Source organism: Alnus glutinosa, chromosome 13 (assembly GCF_958979055.1).
Source record: "Alnus glutinosa chromosome 13, dhAlnGlut1.1, whole genome shotgun sequence".
Classification (NCBI taxonomy): domain Eukaryota; kingdom Viridiplantae; phylum Streptophyta; class Magnoliopsida; order Fagales; family Betulaceae; genus Alnus; species Alnus glutinosa.
In genome coordinates this window covers 25,665,158-25,683,095 of record NC_084898.1, presented here as the reverse complement: position 1 = coordinate 25,683,095, position 17,938 = coordinate 25,665,158, and the positions used below count along the sequence as shown (strand labels likewise).

Sequence of the window (17,938 nt, the reverse complement as noted above, 5' to 3'; positions counted from 1 at the left end):
ATTCAAAAATGGACTTGGCCCAAAGTTAGCCATATTAGGGTTAGAGTTTAATCTATGAGCTTATTTAAGCATAATGTTTTATTGTAATAGACATATAAATATTTATGGAAGAAAAAAAAAAAGACATTTGTTTTTTTGAGGTGTGACTTCTCTTCTCTTTTAGTGGTGAGACGCTATCAAGGCCGGTGAAACGCTAATTTGTTCTATCATCTTCGTTATTTTGACACAAAAATGCAGTTGTCCACTTTCTCAAACAATTGCCAATATGTACTTAGTCAAGCCTGATTCAGATTTAATAAATAAGCTAGTGAGACGACTAATCTTTCCTTCAGGATCAAAGATTAATCGCATGGAAAATGTGACTCTGGTTGGGTTTACAGGTCTATACAGTTAGTAATTTAAAAAATGTGTCATCTCCACATACGAAGACGGTACTTTTATGTGTCTAACAATAAAATTGGGGTTAAATATATTTTAGCTCCCAAAACTATCACCTTTTTTTTGAATAGCCTCACAAATTACCAATGCTTAGATTCTGGTCCCCCAAACTACCACTTTCTGATTTTTTGGCCCAATCCGTCTATTTATGCCATCAATTCTAACAGAAATTGGTCAAAAACCTAAAAATATCCATCCCTTAACCGTGAGAATTTCAAAGTATAGGAAGAGTATTTTCGGATTTCTGTTTAGAATTGACGGCATAAATGGACGGATGAGGCCAAAAAATCAGAAAGTGGTAGTTTAGAGGGCCAGAATCTAAGCATTGGTAGTTTGGGAGACCATCCGAAGAAATTATGGTAGTTTGAGAGGCTAAAATATATTTATCCCAGAAAATTGATACAAAAAGTTTTTGTTGATACCGACATGAATTTGTAGGCAATGTAAGTGCAATAATTATCACGATAAGTCCGATTTGTAACATAGCATGACAAAGTTAGACATATTTGACACTTATCGTTATGATCGGCAACGCTTTTTATGCAATTTTTTTTTATTATATATATAATAAATAATTCAAAATACAAAATACTGAAACATTTAAAATTATTTCACTTTATGTCAAATTAAAAACATTTTTGCAAACAAAAAAAATTTCATATTCTCTTACATGCTAACGCAAATTAGCATTAAATTTTAGATTAATTACTTTGGACAAGAAAATAACAATCTACTTTGTATTTTGGCTTTGTGAGAAAATAAAAATAAAACTAAAATAGAGATTCTCCATAAGGTATTGTCGACTTCATGCATATTGCATAGCAACCACGCGTCGTGTCGTTCTCGTTGGGCCACGCAAAATTTATGCCTTGGACGCGTACATTCCACGCGCAGAACATAGTAATATTACTCCATGAGTAATACTCCGCGACATCTTCAGTCTCTCTCACTCTCACTCTCTCATTTCATCGGATTCGAATCAAACAACAATCGGTGAGCGCTCGATCCCTCTTTCTGTTTGATTTTTTTTTTTGTCAGATTTGTGGAACACTAAGCTATTTATTTTCCGATTATAGAGAATGAATTTCTTTTGTAGATTTCTGTCTTTGTTGTTTGCATATGGGTGATTGGATCATTTATTTTCAGTTTTCACGCTGTACACAACCTTCCTAGGATAGACTGATTTTGGGTTTGCAGAAAACCACTGCAGTAGGATCTGCATGCATGATTATGTGGTTGTGAATTAGACCGAATGGAGGGATTACGTTTTTCATTTGAAGCTCAAGTTATTTGCTAAATTCATTAAGATGGGTAGGATCTTGGTGGAATATTTGAGATCAGAAACCTTAATATCAAGCTTTCCTACAATAAAGTCCATTCCATAAAATCATGTTAGGATTTCCATGGGACATTGCTAACCATGTTTGTTATTGTTACTTAATTTACCGTCTTTATTTTCAATAAATGGTGGTCACAATTTTGCCTTATATGGAGACCATTGCCTTTGGTTATGATGCAGTTTTCATTAATTGTTTGTTCATAAAATGTCTGATAGCTGACGGAATGTCCACTGGGATATGCAGGAGGTGCATGCTTCTATTACATTTGGTTAAAACTGATATAGTAGTATCAGTATGGGATAAATAAAGTTGAAGAGAATAAATAGTGACTTTGGTGCGAGGTTCTTATACTCCATACCATGTTTAAGGTCCCAGATCATCAGGTTGCAGGCCACCAGGCCTGTGATGGAATGATTGGTCCTTTGGTAGATGATTCAGGGCACTTCTACAAGCCTCTTCAAAGTGATGAACGTGGGTCCGCAGAGGTGGCCTTTTATACATCTTTCTCTTCAAACAATAAGATTCCAAATCACATTCGTAGATTCTTCCCTATTTTTCATGGCACTCAGCTTATAGAAGCATCTGATGGGTCTGGCCTGCATCCTCATCTTGTGTTGCAAGATATTGTCTCAAGTTGCCTCAATCCATCTATCATGGACATCAAGATTGGATCCAGAACATGGTATCCCGAAGCATCAGAGGAATATATCCAGAAGTGCTTTAAGAAAGACAGAGAATCGACGAGCCTTGCACTGGGGTTTAGGATATCTGGATTGCAGGTACATGGGAGCAAAGAATCTGGGATCTGGAAGCCTGATAAGAAGCTTATCAAGAACTTTACTGCCAAGGATGTCAGGTTAGTTCTGAGGAAGTTTGTTTCTTCTAACGCATGTGCAGATTCAGGTATGGACCCTGATTGCTCTTTTGCATCAACTGTTTATGGTGGTTCTGCTGGAATTTTGGCACAATTGTTGGAGCTCAAAAAATGGTTTGAGGATCAAACCATTTTCCATTTCTATTCTTGTTCAGTTCTTTTGGTCTATGATAAGGAATCAGTGTCTAAAGGAAGGAGTTCCAGTGCTGAAGTTAAACTTGTTGATTTTGCACATGTTGTGGAAGGCAAGGGCATTATTGATCATAACTTCTTGGGTGGGCTCTGCTCTTTTATTAAGTTTATCTCAGAGATCTGACCTGCTCGGATGAGGACACAGCCAAAGCTTCTTGGCCAGACCCTAAGAACTGTATTTGTACCAGTTGTGACCATTCAGAAATGAACAGGCTTGTATTGTGGGATTCTGAAATCTAAAGTGTTTAGGCTTGGATTACTTTCTACTTTATTGGGCCTTATATTTTTATTGACATTGATGAGGCTGTTTCAATGAATTGATCTTAAAACTGTTTTCCCCGCAATGCTACTGTTGCACTTCTGGATTGGACCAATATATGTTGATACACAAAAGGATTGAATTTTGATTTTCCCTGCTTGCGACATTAGTAGTAAAATTTACCAGTCTTATTCCCACTACATGGTTTGCCATGTAGTTTCTCATGATCTGTCCTTGCATTTTTGCGCATTATACTGCTAACATAATGTGGATGGCCTGGTAACACCCCATTCCCACCCAAGGGCTTCTGAGATGTTGTATGTCAGCAACGGTGCTATTATTGCCGGATTTATTGATACCAGAAACAAACTGTTCCAGAAGGTTCTAAGGGAAGGCAACATGTTTGTGTTTCCCCGGTGTCTGCTTCACTTTTTGGTTTAATGTTGGGTCTGACCTTGATACAATTTTCTCAGTGCTTAATAGCCATAATCCAGGGGTGGTGACAGTCACTGATGCTATGTTCGAGCCTGATTCAGATTTAATAGATAAGCTAGTGAGGCGACTAATCTTTCCTTCAGGATCGAAGATTAATCGCATGGAAAATGTGACTCTGACTGGGTTCACAGGTCTATACGGTTAGTAATTTCAGAAATGTATCATCTCCACATACGAAGACATTACTTTTATGTGTCTAACAATAAAATTGATACAAAAAGTTTCTATTAGTACTGGCATGAATTTGTGGGCAATGTAAGTGCAATAATTATCACGACTAGTCGGATTTGTGACATATCTTTTGGACTTAAAGTGGTGAAAGCTCTACTAAGACTTGTAGAGTTGAGTTTAGTTGAATTTTCACCACATCAAGGTTTCAAGATGGATTGCTTTTTGATAACCTGGATATCGCTAATGATTTTAGGACTCACAGTGGTGAGAGTCCATGATAAGATCTATTTAATCCCTGATCCTTGCATATTTCATATAAAAATAAAGATATATGTTTTTGCACCCTAACATACGTAAAGCAGGTGAGATCCTATAAAAAAATCTGGAAAATGTTCTGTTAGAAAGTCCAGGTTTATTCAGATATCTTTACAATCAGGTAACACCTAATGAATACTAAGACAGTACAGCTGCTCTATCTCAATTTATCACATTTCATACATACATTTATCTTGTGTTCTTTGATCAGGCAGTAAGAACAACAGTAAAGATAAGTGAAGTTGCATCCTTTAGATTTGCATTTGAGTTATTTGATACCAACTTCCTCAACAATAAAAAGGTGACTTCGTCGAACTTGTAACTCAGGTATTTTTCTGTCACTTTATATATTTGAAGTAATCCATGTTGTAATGGAAAGTTTTAACCCAAAATTATGTAATATCTCTATCTAGTTTAGATTCTGGAGATTGTCAAGGTTGGGAAAGAGTTTAATATCCCTCTAATCAGAGCCAATCGGAAATTAGTTCCTTCTGGTAATGGAGGACTGCATAATCCATCTTCTCTGGTGTTCAATCCTAAGTGGGACAATGAGCAACAACAATGAATAAGCAAAATATTTAATTATCCTTCTATCTCTGGCACTAAGAGACCAGAAAGTGAAGAAGATATTGCCTTCATGGCTTAATGAGTGTAAGTTTGTTGTTGTGGTGCTCCTCCCTCTGGTCCCAACCCCCGCGATCTGTCTCATTATTTTCCTTCATCTTGTCTAATTTCTAATTTTTTATTGCTTGTTCATTAGGTTCTTGAATTAGGAGAACTGATTAAGACAAAACAAATTACTTCGGAGGAACTTCCTCATATTTTTCTGCAGAGGTTGAAAAGGTGGTCGAGAGCAGAAAAACACCCCAGTTACCTATGTTTTTGTATCATATTTAAAATCTGTGTCTAATGATGCGTTGTGAAAAATAACACCAGGTACAATCATGTTCTTGAAGCTGTGGTCTCGTACACTGAAGAACTTGCATATAGAGCTTTTCTCTATAGAAAAAGCTTTTTAGAAAAAGTCTCATTTTCAAGCGTTTCCGAATCACATTTCTGAGCTTTTTTAGAGCAAAATGATTTTTAAGTTTTTTACCAAACAGACTAATTTTTGCTTAGCACACAGCTTTTTATGTATTAAAAACACTTTTTAAACTCTTTAATGCAATCTCAAACAAGCTCTTAATGAATGTAGGCTGCAATTGATAGGTCTTCAGTGTCATCTTGCAGGGTCATGATAGACATATATATTCATAACACACTTGGCTTGAACTTCTGGCTTTCAGCTCTTGAGGTTTTCAAAATGGTGCATTGGCATCACGATTCACGACTGACCAGAAGCTCATCGGTCATTGAAGAGTTTATCTTTTTAGTTTTATATGAGCATGTAGTATTTAAGGAGCTTTGTGAGCATGAAGCTTTATATTGCTATCCACAGGCACAAAGTGCAATTCGCGAACCGTGACGGATTGCTTGCTGCTGCCGCCGTTTTCGTAAACTAATTGCCATTCTATATTTCTATTAATCATTATATATCTTAATGGAATTTATCATCATATTATATAGACAGCATGGTTCCAAGAAAATCGTAGAAAAGGATGCTTACGAACGAAGGAAACATTCAGAGCACGACAAAGTTGGTCATATTTGACAATTATCAGTTCGATTGGCAACTACTTTTTGTCTGATTTTTTTTTTTTCTTTTTATATAAATAAAAATATATTAATTAATAATTTAAAATATAAAACACTGATGATAAAATATTTAAAATTATTTTCACCTTTATGTCAAATTAAAATATTTTTGCCAACAAAAAATAAAAGAGAAGACACTAATAGATTTTGGATGAATCATGCACTAATAAATTTTGGATTTAATAGTAATTTTAACTGCTATTATTGAGTTATGTAAAAACGTGACGAAGAAAATAACAAAGAAGATACTTTGTATTATACTATTATATATGGCATTGTGAGAAAATAAAAATAAAACTAAAATAGAGATTCGCCTTTGAGATATCGTCGGGAATCGGGATTAAGATATCGTCGACTTTATGGATGGCAACCACGCGTCGAGTTGTGCTCGTTGAGGCGCGCGCAATTTATGCCTTGGACGCGTACATTCCGCGTCCGCGTTTTCATCAAATATAGCAATATAGCTGCTCCCATAAGTCATAGTCTACAATACATCCTCTCTCTCTCTCTCTCTCTCTCTCTCTCTCTCTCTCTCTTTCATCGGATTCCAATCAAACAACAATCGGTAAGCGCTCGATCCCTCTTTCTGTTTGTTTGTTTTTTGTAGTCAGATTTGTGGAACAGGAAGTTATTTGTTTTCCGATCATAGAGATTGAAACTCTTGTGTAAATTTCTGTCTTTGTTGTTTTGCATATGCATGGGTGAATTTGGATAATTTATTTTCTGTTTTCACGCTATACACAACCTTGAACCTTCCTGGGATACACGACCTCAACCATAATCATCCCGTACATTAAAAAGTTGCTCTGCATTAGGATCTACATGATTTATGTGGTTGTGAATTAGACCGAATGGAAGGATTGCGTTTTTTCATTTGAAGCTCAAGTTATTTGCTAAATTCATGAAAAATGGGTAGAATTTTGGTGGAATATTTGAGGTCATAAACCTAAATATCAAGCTTTCTGTGTTCATCCTTCAATTTGAATTGTGTAAACATATGCAAAGGGAACTCTCAGCTGAAGGAGGCTAGATTAAGCACTTTTGCCCACAAAGATCTCTAAACCAATTTGAGATGAAAACATGTATAATCTTTGTTATTCTTACTAAACAAGCGCTATTACGGTGCCCCCAGGCATAATATTTCAGCATCATAGATTACAGTTTGATATTCATGTTTGCATGCCTCTCTATTTCAGATCTTGGTACTTTTTGTCTTTTTTTGTTTTCAAAACTTGGCGTAATATGTTAATTATCTCTCTTTGATTTGGCTGCATCAGTCCTTTGCTGATCAAACATGGGTGGTGGAAAGGATAAGCATGATGAATCTGACAAAGGGTTATTCTCACACCTTGGTCAGTATGGTTCCTCTGGATACCCTCCAGGCCAGTACCCTCCGCCTCCTGGGGCATACCCGCCACAAGGAGGATACCCGCCACAAGGAGGATACCCTCCGCAAGGAGGATACCCTCCACAAGGCTATCCGCCTCAGGGGCACTACCCACCTCAAGGCTACCCGCCAGCAGGGTACCCTCCTGGTGCTTACCCACAATCTGGATATCCTGGCTCATCTGCTCCACATCAATCAGGTATGAGATCCAATTTTTTTCTATAATTTCGAAAACGTACGAACCAAATTCCAAGTGGATTGACTAAATAGCTACCCATATTTACCCTCCAAGTAAGATTTTACGCGTCTCAGCTATTTGAAAATATTATGCCCATGAAAGAAAATTTAGTCAAACATGATACCAGTTGGGTGCTAATGTATTATCTGCATTCTCAAAACACATCCATTATTTTAGTTTATACAAATATATCCTCCTCCTTTTGACTGTTTCCACATGATCCGAGTGTGGGTTAGTTGGTCTCCTAAAAAATGGTTCCGAGTGTTAATGACTCTTTTAGGTCTTGTAGCCCTGAGTTCATAAGGCTCCTGATATTAGAGGTTGTGTTGTTTGAGGAATGTTTGGTAAGATTACCTTTTTGCTGCCTCGGTTAAGTGGAAAGCTTTTCTTTATGTTATTGTCGATTTTATGGGGGAAGTTGATCCTTGTATTCTGTTCTTCAGGACATGGCTTGGGGGGATTGCTAGCTGGGGGTGCTGCTGCAGCAGCTGCTTATGGTGCTCACAATCTCACCCATGGCGGCTCACACTATCCACAGGGCTCACACTATCCACAGGGCTCCTACTATCCACAGGGCTCCCACTATCCACAGGGCTCCCACATGAATCACGGAAAATTTAAGCACCACGGCGGCAAGTTCAAGCACGGCAAGTTTGGGAAGCATGGGAAGCATGGGAGTCATGGTTATGGGGGGGGAAAGTTCAAGAAGTGGAAGTGATCCCGTTTATGGGGGTGAATTCAGTCTTGTTGACTCTATAAGACAATTTCTGATCCTGGTTTTCTATAAATAAACCATACTTTTGTATGATTTCTGTTGCAAGTATTTGCGGAAGTTGCAGGCTGACATAATTACGATATATATGTTTCTTCTATTATTTGTCGCATACAGATCATCTAGGCCTGCTGAGATGTACAACTTCTGTTCTTCTTCTTCCCGGCCTATGCATGCCGTGTAGAGCTGTTTACTGGTTACCCTAAATCTAAAATATGTATATATATTTTTAAAAATGATACCGAATGGGGGCACCCTACCCCTGGCCACCCCCAACCCAACCCAAAAGAAATTTAGGAGGGTTGGCCGCGCGGGCCAGCTCCAGATGTTGGGGGGCCGCACGAGCCACCTCCCACCTCTAGGGTACCATAAAGTTGGTTTCAACTGGTACATTTTGAGCAAGTTCATAGTCAAGATGATGTTTTTGTTCACTAATTCCATAACGAAATTCATCAGTCTGTTCTGATATAGTTGGTCGAGGGCAGAAACTTTTGCCCATCTGACTACTACTCACATCTTGCATGCAGTTCCACATGCTAGCAGCTAGCCCTCTAGGTAACAGAATTTCCAAACAAGCTAGACACCACAGTGATGGTTCCTTCAAGTTCATTTTGTACAATTTCACAGCTAGCTTGTAAAACTAATTATGATGTTAATCGTGTTATATAATTGATCTACAAAATGTTGTTGATACATAAATACTTGATAGTTATCTTGTAATATTGTTCCAGTAATCAACATAAACGCCTTCCCTGCATATTCACTATCTGTTTAATCACTTCGATCTCTTTATATAACCTGTTAACATAATGATCGTACGCCGCCAGCCAGAGGTGGAACTGCAAGAAAGGAAGAGACGTTAAAGGGTGGCCGAGGATGCATGAGTGGGTTTGTTTTCAAGCCTAGCGGAAAATCTCGAAAAACTATAAAGGTTTTCAAAAACAAAATTAAAAGCTTAGGGAGTAATCTGTTTTGGCGATCGAGTTTACTCAAAGATTTATTTTATATTTACCTAATATTTTATAAGCCACACTAAATTGTTTTAAAAAAAATGTTTGTAATCCAACCCATTTTTAACTTCTTTTTTTTTCTTTTTTTTTTAATTGAATAGGAAAAAGGTTATAAGGAAGGGTTCTTCCCATTCTTGATCATGATGGAAGAGAGAATGGGAAAACCTGTGGGAATGCTACCAAACACAAGGTGAGTAGCGACCCATTTAGCTAACACATATGCACGTTTATTTGGAGATCAATTCGATTCTTAAGAAATTCTGGTGAGGCTTTCCTCAAGATGAGAAACACAATCTCTCTTTCTTATCTTGGGATAGCATATGTCAACCTAAAGCTTTGGGTGGTCTAGGCATTTGCTCTATGGAGTTCATTAACAATTCTCTTCTTGCGAGGATGGGATGGAAATTGCTTTCCAAGGAATCTATGTTATGGGTTGAAGTTCTCAAAGGTAAATATCTTCCTAGTGATATCTCTTTTTTGGATGCTCCAGTTAATCCTCAATCTTCTTGGATTTGGAAAGGCTTGTTGAAGAATTGGAATGTACTAGAAAAAGGTGCTTGTTGGTATGTTTCAGTTGGGAATAAAATTCATGTATGGAATTCTCTTGGATTCCTTCTATGCTCCTCTTCAATGCTACTTTCCCTATCATATCTGCTGGAACTTGTTTTATTCCTCATAATAACTCAAGCCTTCCTATATAGTCAGCACCATAGATTCCAACATCCCCATCTTTTAAACCTATATCAAGATTGGCTTATGTCCCGTCTAATCACGCCTTAGTCATTTCTGATCTTACTCACTTCCCTATCATGTCCTGGAAGCTAAATATCTTGCATTTCTTGTTCGATCCCACTATTACTTCTAAAATTTTAAAAATTACAATTCGTTCCCACTCTGACTCTTTTCTCTGGACCCCTTCCACCACTGGTGTTTTCTTAACCAAATCCACATATCACCTCATTAGCTCTCTCTCCCCTCTCGCACCCTCCCTTCTCCCCAAATCTTGATGAAAAGCTCTCTGAAAACTCAAGCTGAACCGTCGTTTAAAACTTTTTGTTTGGAAGATGGTATGGTTGAGAGTATTCTTTCTTGAGCCTTTTGCTTCTTTTTTTTTTTTTTTTTTTTTAAAGGTTTTGAAGCAGCGGACTAGGAAGCCGGATTGCATTGTTTAGATGGAATAGGATCCACACCATTTCAAATTAAATGAATGGATAAGAGGGAATTTCAATTGCACATGGATCATTGGATCATTTATCATGCCATAATTTTTTTTTTATTTTTTATTTTTGTATTTAATAAGTGTCTTGATGCACGAAAGAAATACCTTTTTATATTCGTGCTTAACACTTATTATGTTCGACCTTATACTTTTGTAATAAATGTTTTATGTTATGCACCTAGTAATGTAAAAAAATGCAAATATTTTTTTTTAAAAAAAGATGATCTTATACTCCATATCAAATAGAAGAAACTTGCTCAGCAAGTATAATGCTCTAAATAAAGGAGGGAGAATCCCCATCCAGACTATATCTTCCATGGTCATTAACATATTTTTAGCTAACAAATTAGCTACTTTATTGGCTTTCCTCCGAATGTGGCGAACATAAAAAATAATAATAATAATAATAATAAATAAATAAATAAATAAATAAAAGAAAAAAAAAAAAAAAAAGGCAATTTATGCAGCATTGTCCTGGAGTCCTCAAAGAGTCACATGCAAATAGTCAGCCTCCAATATAACCCGCTGTATGCCCCTATCACAACAGGAGAGTACTGTCCTCCACACTGCTACTGCCTCTGCACCATATGGATCTTGTACATAAGGTATAGAGGAGGAAAAAGCTGCAACAACCTCACCCTCCAAATGTAAAATTAGTCATTGTAATTTACTTGATTTTCAACAAGTTTCTAGTGCTATCAAATTATTCTGAAACCTCTCTAGTGTATGCATAAATAACAAATTCTTTTCTGCTATCAAATTTCGTAAAAAAACTTGATGAATTCCACCTCCTCGTAAGAATGGGAGGCGAACTTAATTTTACATGTTTGACAACTTAATCTCATCTGTGTTTTTGTAGCTATTTCTTTTATATGTTGGAATTGCCTACAAACAAGCTAGTGAATATAATTTTGTATTTATATCTATTTCTTAAAGTTTTAGCATTTTTCGTTTAAAAAAACAAGCGCAATCACCACTAGGATAATTAAATTTCATGCAGCGATTTTAGAATATGAAAACTTATCGAGAAAAACTGAATAAATTAACGTGAGGCATAAAAAATATAAATAAATTATATGTTACATTTATATGTATTAAACAATAATTAATTTTTTTAATTGCTTATTTATTTGTTATTTATATATTTTAAAATTTGTAAAAAAAAATTTGTTCTAACTCTATTTTTTAATTTTGTCTCCCATAAACTAAAATTCTGACTCCACCAATAAAAGGATGGTTGCAACCTCATGTATATAATATATATATATATATATATATATATATATATAGAGAGAGAGAGAGAGAGAGAGAGAGAGAGAGAACTTTACATTGGTGATGGGTATGACATGTTCACTGACTACATGGCATTTGTGACTTGGTAAAGGTGACGATGCCACATATTCGTTTCGGTTTTTTGGATGAAACAGCCGCGGGGGGGGGGGGGGAGCGATTTGTATAGGGAAAAACTATATAGATATTTGTTAATTTTAGAAATTGAGACAATGATTTTAGATTATGTTAAAATTTAGAAAAATAAATTTTTAGTTTTTTAAAATAAATGTAATTAAATCTTCAATGAGTAAAATATAACTTTTTAAATTATATATGGACGATGCCAACTCAATTATAAATTTAGGAATGACAATTTTTTATATGATTCGCAAACCTGATACGAACCCGACACGAAATTAGCGAGTTAAGATTTAGAAGTCTGACTTGTTTAATTAAATGAGTCGTGTTAGGGTTGACTTATATAATTTTATATTCATGTCTCAACACAACCTAAACTTGACAGGCGATATTTGGGGCTAGCAATTTTTAACACAACCCACAAACTTGACTCGAACTTAACACGAAATTAGTGGATTAGGGTTGAAGGATCTGACTTGTTTAATTAATGAAAAATTGCACCATTAGTCCCTATGGTTTAACTAAATTATAAATCACTCCCTCTGGCATTAATTTAGAAATTCTTGTGGTTGACTTAATTTACAAATCACTCATTGGAGTCAAATTCCGTTAAAAACTTTGACGGATTCTGTTAGGCGCCACGTCAGCGCCTATAAGATGGCGACACGTGTCGATCATAATAAAATATATATATATATATATATATATATATATATATATATATATATATATATATTAAAATAAAATAAATAATACTTAAATATTTTTTTAAAAAAAGAAAAGAGAAAAAGGGGCCACCCCAACCAACCATCCATTTTCTATTTTATATATATATATATATATATATATGGTTAAGTTTTATGTATTTATATTTTGAATATTTTTTTTTATTATGATCGACACTTGTCGTCATCTTATTGGCGCTAACGGCCACGCCTAACGGAATCTATCAAAATTTTTAATGAAATTTGACTCCGGGGAGCGAATTGTAAATTAAGTTAACCAGAAAGATCTCTGAATTAATTTTGATACTAGAGGAAGCGATTTGTAATTTAGGCCAATTACATGAACCAATTGTGCAATTTTCCCTTTAATTAAATTGGTAGGGTTATGATTAGTTTATATAGTTTTATATTAATATCTTGACACAATTCAAACCCGATACACGAACACTAATCGTCACCAAGGATGAACTGTAATTTTACTTTAGCCTATTCCAACTTCAAAAGCCAAGGAATGAGATTATCTCAATTTCAAATGAAATAGATAATATTTGTTGGGTTAGACATTTAACCATCTTATCTGAAAACCAATTGGTGTTTAGGGAGAGAAGACAAACCATTTTATGGCATTAAAAATGCACCCCGCAATGTATGTTCTAAGAGCCGTCACACGAGCAGAGCGGCACTTTTGCACCCCAACAATCCCTCCATCAATGTCACGCTCCCACGACTTTAACCTATGACCTTGGCTCTGATACAATTTGTTGGATCGGGCCTTGGACCATCTCATGTGAAAATCATTGGTGTTTAATGAGGAAAGTCAAAGCTTTTTATGGCATTCAAAATCACACCTCTCGAGTCATGTTTTAAGAGTCGTCCACGTAAGCAGAGAGTCACTTTTGCATCTTAACACTATTCATTTTATGATCATGATTTAAAGTTTGTGTATCTAATGGTGTACATTGAGTCAATGTCAACAAGTCTTTTAAAAAATTTAAAAGACATAAATTTTCTACAAACCAGCTTCTAAAAGTGACATGTCTCCCTTGCATGTCAAAAACACATGTTTTTTTTTAATATGATGTACTTCTCACATCATTTTTTAAGGTTTAAATGACATGTATCCCTTTTATATACTAGTTTTCAGGAAATTTGCGTCCAAATTTAAATAATGTAGAATCATGTACATCGCTAGATGCAAAAATTTAAAATTCTAATAAAAAAAGATATACTATTCATTTAATTTAAAATGGAGAGCCTTGTGCGGAGGGTGCTTGTTGTAAGACCGCCACAAGAAATCAATAAATCGTTCATTGATTATTTTCATAATTTATTTTCTTCATTTGCTACATACAGGGGTTGAAGTGTGTGTAGAGGCGATGAATGGACGAGTTACTTAGGAGATGAATGAACAACTAACCAAGGAGTTCACCATGGATAAGATTAGTTGGGCTTTGTCGCAAATGTGTTCGTTGAAATCGACAGGACCTGATGAATTCGCATCGTGCTTCTCTAAAAAATATTGGCCTATAGTGGGAGTATAGGTATGTCAGTTTGTTCTAAGTTGTTTAAATTCTAGAAGGATGAATGATGCTATGAATAAAGCACATATTGTTCTTGTCCCAAAAATCAAACAACCTTCAAAGATCATTGATTTTGGGTCAATTAGCCTCTATAATGTGCTTTATAAATTAATGTCAAAGGTTCTTGCTAACAAACTCAAAAAAATCCTCCCTCATATTATTTGCACGAATCAAAGTGTGTCATATCTAAGAGGCTTATCACTAACAATATCCTAGCAGCTTTTGAGACCATACATAAGATTAGCACAATATTGAAGGGGAAAACAACCTATATGGTGTTAAAATTATATATAAGCAAGACTTATGATAGAGATGAATGGAGCTTCTTAGAGGGGATTATGCGAAATATGGGTTTTGACGATTGGTGGATACAATTGATTAATGATGAGCTGGATGGAAGAGTTGTTCCTACAATAAGCATTCGACAGGGGGACCCACTATGTTCATATTCGTTTTATTATATGTGTTGAGACATTGAGTGCACTTCTGCAGAAGGCATAAAGGGATAGAAAACTCACAAGGGTACAATTGCCAGAGGGAGAGTGAGGATTAACCATTTGTTTTATTTTTTAGACGACAACCTCTTTTCTTGCAAAGCATCTCTTATAGAGTGTCACGAATTACATCAAGTACTGGACAACTAGGAGATGGTGCTGGGGCAAAAACTAAATAAAGAGAAAACCTCTTTGTTTTTTTAGCAGGAACACTAAGGTAGATACTAGACTTCAAATAACTACACTCTTAAGACTACAAGCTACGAAGTGTTTTGAAAAATACCTTGGTTTGCTAGCAATGGTGGGAAGATCAAGAATGCGTGTCTTCTTCAAAAGCATTAAGACATAAACGGGAGGAGGATGAGCAATTATAAGGTAACATTTTTGTCAGAAGCAGGGAATGAGATATTATTGAAATTAGTCGTCCAAGGCATCCTGACATATACTGTAACACCTAAGTCTCATATTGGGAAGAGATGAATAGCTCACGTAGAGTGAATAGTTTATAAATAAACTCATGGGTGTTAAGTCACACATTGCCTAGTTACTAGGTGAATTTGGGCTTTATAAGGGATTCTAAGAAAGCTCCAAATTGATTAGTCCATTTGGGGTGATAGTGCATATGTGGTTAACACTTTTTCCTATGTCGTTACAAATGTTATCAGAGCCACCTAGTAACACAGGTCATGTGGTACTGGAGCACTGCATAACGTGGCCCTGACAAGGACGTTATGAGTTTAAGGAGGGGGGAGAATTTGTAACACCCCAGTCACATATTGGGAAGAGATGAATAGCTCACATAGAGTGAGTGGTATATAAAGATACTCATGGTTGCTAAGTCCCACGTTGCCTAGTTACTAGGTGAAACTGTGCTTTATAAGGGATTATAGGAAAGCTTCAAATTGACAGTCGTTTTTTGGTGATAGCGCAGATGTGGCTAGCGTTTTTTCCTGGGTTGTTACAAATAGTATCAGAGCCACTTAGTAATGCAAAATCATGTGGTATTGGAGCACTGCATGACGTGACCCTGACGAGGACGTCAATGATTTAAAGGTGGAGAGTTTGTAACACCTAAGTCCCATATTGAGAAGAGATGAATAGCTCACATAGCGTGAGTGATTTATAAAGATATTCATGGGTACTAAGTCTCACATTGCCTAGTTACTAGGTAAAATTCGGCTTTATAAGGGATAATAGGGGAGTTCCAAATTGATTAGTCCTTTTAGGGTGATATCGCAAATGTGGTTAACACTTTTCCCTGGGTTGTTACAAGTAGTATCAGAGCCACCTAGTAACGCCATGTCACATGGTATTGGAGCACCGCATGACGTGGTCCTAACGAGGATGTTAGGGGTTTAAGGGGAAGAGTTTATAACACCCCAGTCCCATATTGGGAAGAGATGAATAGCTCACATAGAGTGAGTGATTTATAAAAATATTCATGGGTGCTAAGTCCCACATTGTCTAGTTACTATGTGAAACTTGACTTTATAAGAGATTATAGGGAAGCTCTAAATTGGCTAGTCTTTTTTGGGTGATAGCACAGATGTGGCTAGCATTTTTTCTTTGGTCATTATAAATGGTATTAGAGCCACCTAGTAACGTCATGTCATGTGATACTGAAGCACCGTATGACGTGGCCCTAACGAGAACGTCAGGGGTTTAAGGGAGGGAGGAAGGGAGTTTGAAACACCCCAATCCCGTATTGGGAAGAGATGAATAGCTCATATAGAGTGAGTGGTTTATAAGAGATAGTCATAAGTGTTAAGTTCCACATTGCTTAGTTACTAAGTGAAATTGAGCTTTATAAATGATTATAGAGAAACTTCAAATTGACTAGTCATTTTGGGATGATATCACAGATGTGAGTAGCGTTTTTCCTTAGGTCATTACATATACCATGAGCCTTTTCATGCTACCCAAAGGCCTATGTAGGGATATTAACTCAATGATGCAGAAGTTCTAGTGGGGAAAACAGGAAAAAGAAGAGAAGATCCATTGAGCAAAGTGGACAAAAAAAAAAAATTGAGAATCTCCAAATGTCAAGGTGCCCTGAGGTTTCGTGATCTTGAAAGCTTTATTAGGCTTTGCTAGCAAAGCAGTGTAGGAGACTACTTCAAAACCCGAAATTTTTGGCGGCCAAGATTAGTTGTACTGGATAGTATTGACAAGACCAATAGACAATGAACTGTCTCTTTGATCAAAGAAGTATTTCGAGAGGGTGAGGCGACATAAATTTGTTAGATTCCTATTAGCTCTTTCAATGGTAGGAATCGATAGATTTTGAGGTACACAGGGAATATGGATTTTATAGTGAAGAGTTCCTATCACCTAGAAAAGATGGTAGCAATGAATAATACAGGGAAATGCTCTTATACAAGAAGGCAAAGTCTTGTATGGAAAACAATATGAAAGCTGAAAGTTCCCAATGTAGTAAAAAACATTTTGTGGATGGCCTCTAAGAATGTGTTGCCCACAAAAGCAAAATTGGTCAAAAGGAAAACTGTAGATGATCCGTTATGTCCATATGCAAAAGAGTAGTAGAAACCACGAGACATATATTGTGGAACTGTCCTGCTGCAAGATATGTATGGAGTATGTGTTGAAGGAAACTACAAAGTGCAATATGGAGTATAAGGAATTTATTCATACTATGGAGGAGTTGCAAAATAGATTGGAAGACAAAGATTTTGAGATCATGGCAATAGTGGCAAGGAACATATGGCTTAGGAGGAATTCAATAATTTTTGGGGGGATCTTTAGCCATCCTAATCAAATTGTATAGGAAGGGAATTCAAAAATGCTAATGCTAGGCCGTATGAACAAAGAGAGGGGTAATTCTTCTAACAAAAAATAGACAAAGCCCATAACTAATCAAGTGAAGGTTACTGGGATTTAGCTGTGGATAAGGACAAAGGGAGGATGAGCATTATAGTGATTGTAAGAGACCACGAGGGGGAGGTATTAGCGACATTGCTAGCTCCTAAATGATACATCATTGATTCGGTTATTGCAGAAGCTATGACGATGGTAGCCTTGAGGGCAACAATCTTTGCTAAAGAATTGAGATTTTAAAAGGCGGAAGTAGAAGGCGACGTCATCTAGGCTGTGCATGTATTGACAAAGGAAGGAAAGAATTGGTGCATATATGACCAATTGATTGACTATGCTAGGGTTATAGTGAATAGTTTGCAATTTTGGAACGTGAATCATGTAAGAAGTGAAGCGAATGAAGTAGCTCATATGTTAGCCAATAAAACACTTTCTCTTATGGATGAACTAATTCATATGGAAGAAGGCTTCAAGAAGCCACTCATTATATTG

At 36.2% G+C, this 17,938-nt stretch overlaps 2 protein-coding genes across 2 annotated transcripts; both read left to right on the top strand.

Annotated features, from left to right (window-relative positions):
• The first annotated feature begins 1,275 nt into the window (after positions 1 to 1,275).
• LOC133854619 (inositol polyphosphate multikinase beta-like) lies at positions 1,276 to 3,327 on the top strand. Its single transcript, XM_062290856.1, has 2 exons — positions 1,276 to 1,431; positions 2,022 to 3,327. Exon 2 carries the CDS (start codon positions 2,138 to 2,140, stop codon positions 2,966 to 2,968), a length of 831 nt encoding a protein of 276 aa, XP_062146840.1. The 5' UTR covers positions 1,276 to 1,431; positions 2,022 to 2,137; the 3' UTR covers positions 2,969 to 3,327.
• A 2,832-nt stretch (positions 3,328 to 6,159) lies between these two features.
• Positions 6,160 to 8,288, top strand: LOC133854620 (glycine-rich protein A3-like). The gene is made up of 3 exons (XM_062290857.1): positions 6,160 to 6,344; positions 7,057 to 7,365; positions 7,848 to 8,288. Exons 2-3 carry the CDS (start codon positions 7,074 to 7,076, stop codon positions 8,120 to 8,122), a joined length of 567 nt encoding a protein of 188 aa, XP_062146841.1. The 5' UTR covers positions 6,160 to 6,344; positions 7,057 to 7,073; the 3' UTR covers positions 8,123 to 8,288.
• The last annotated feature ends 9,650 nt before the right edge of the window (positions 8,289 to 17,938 follow it).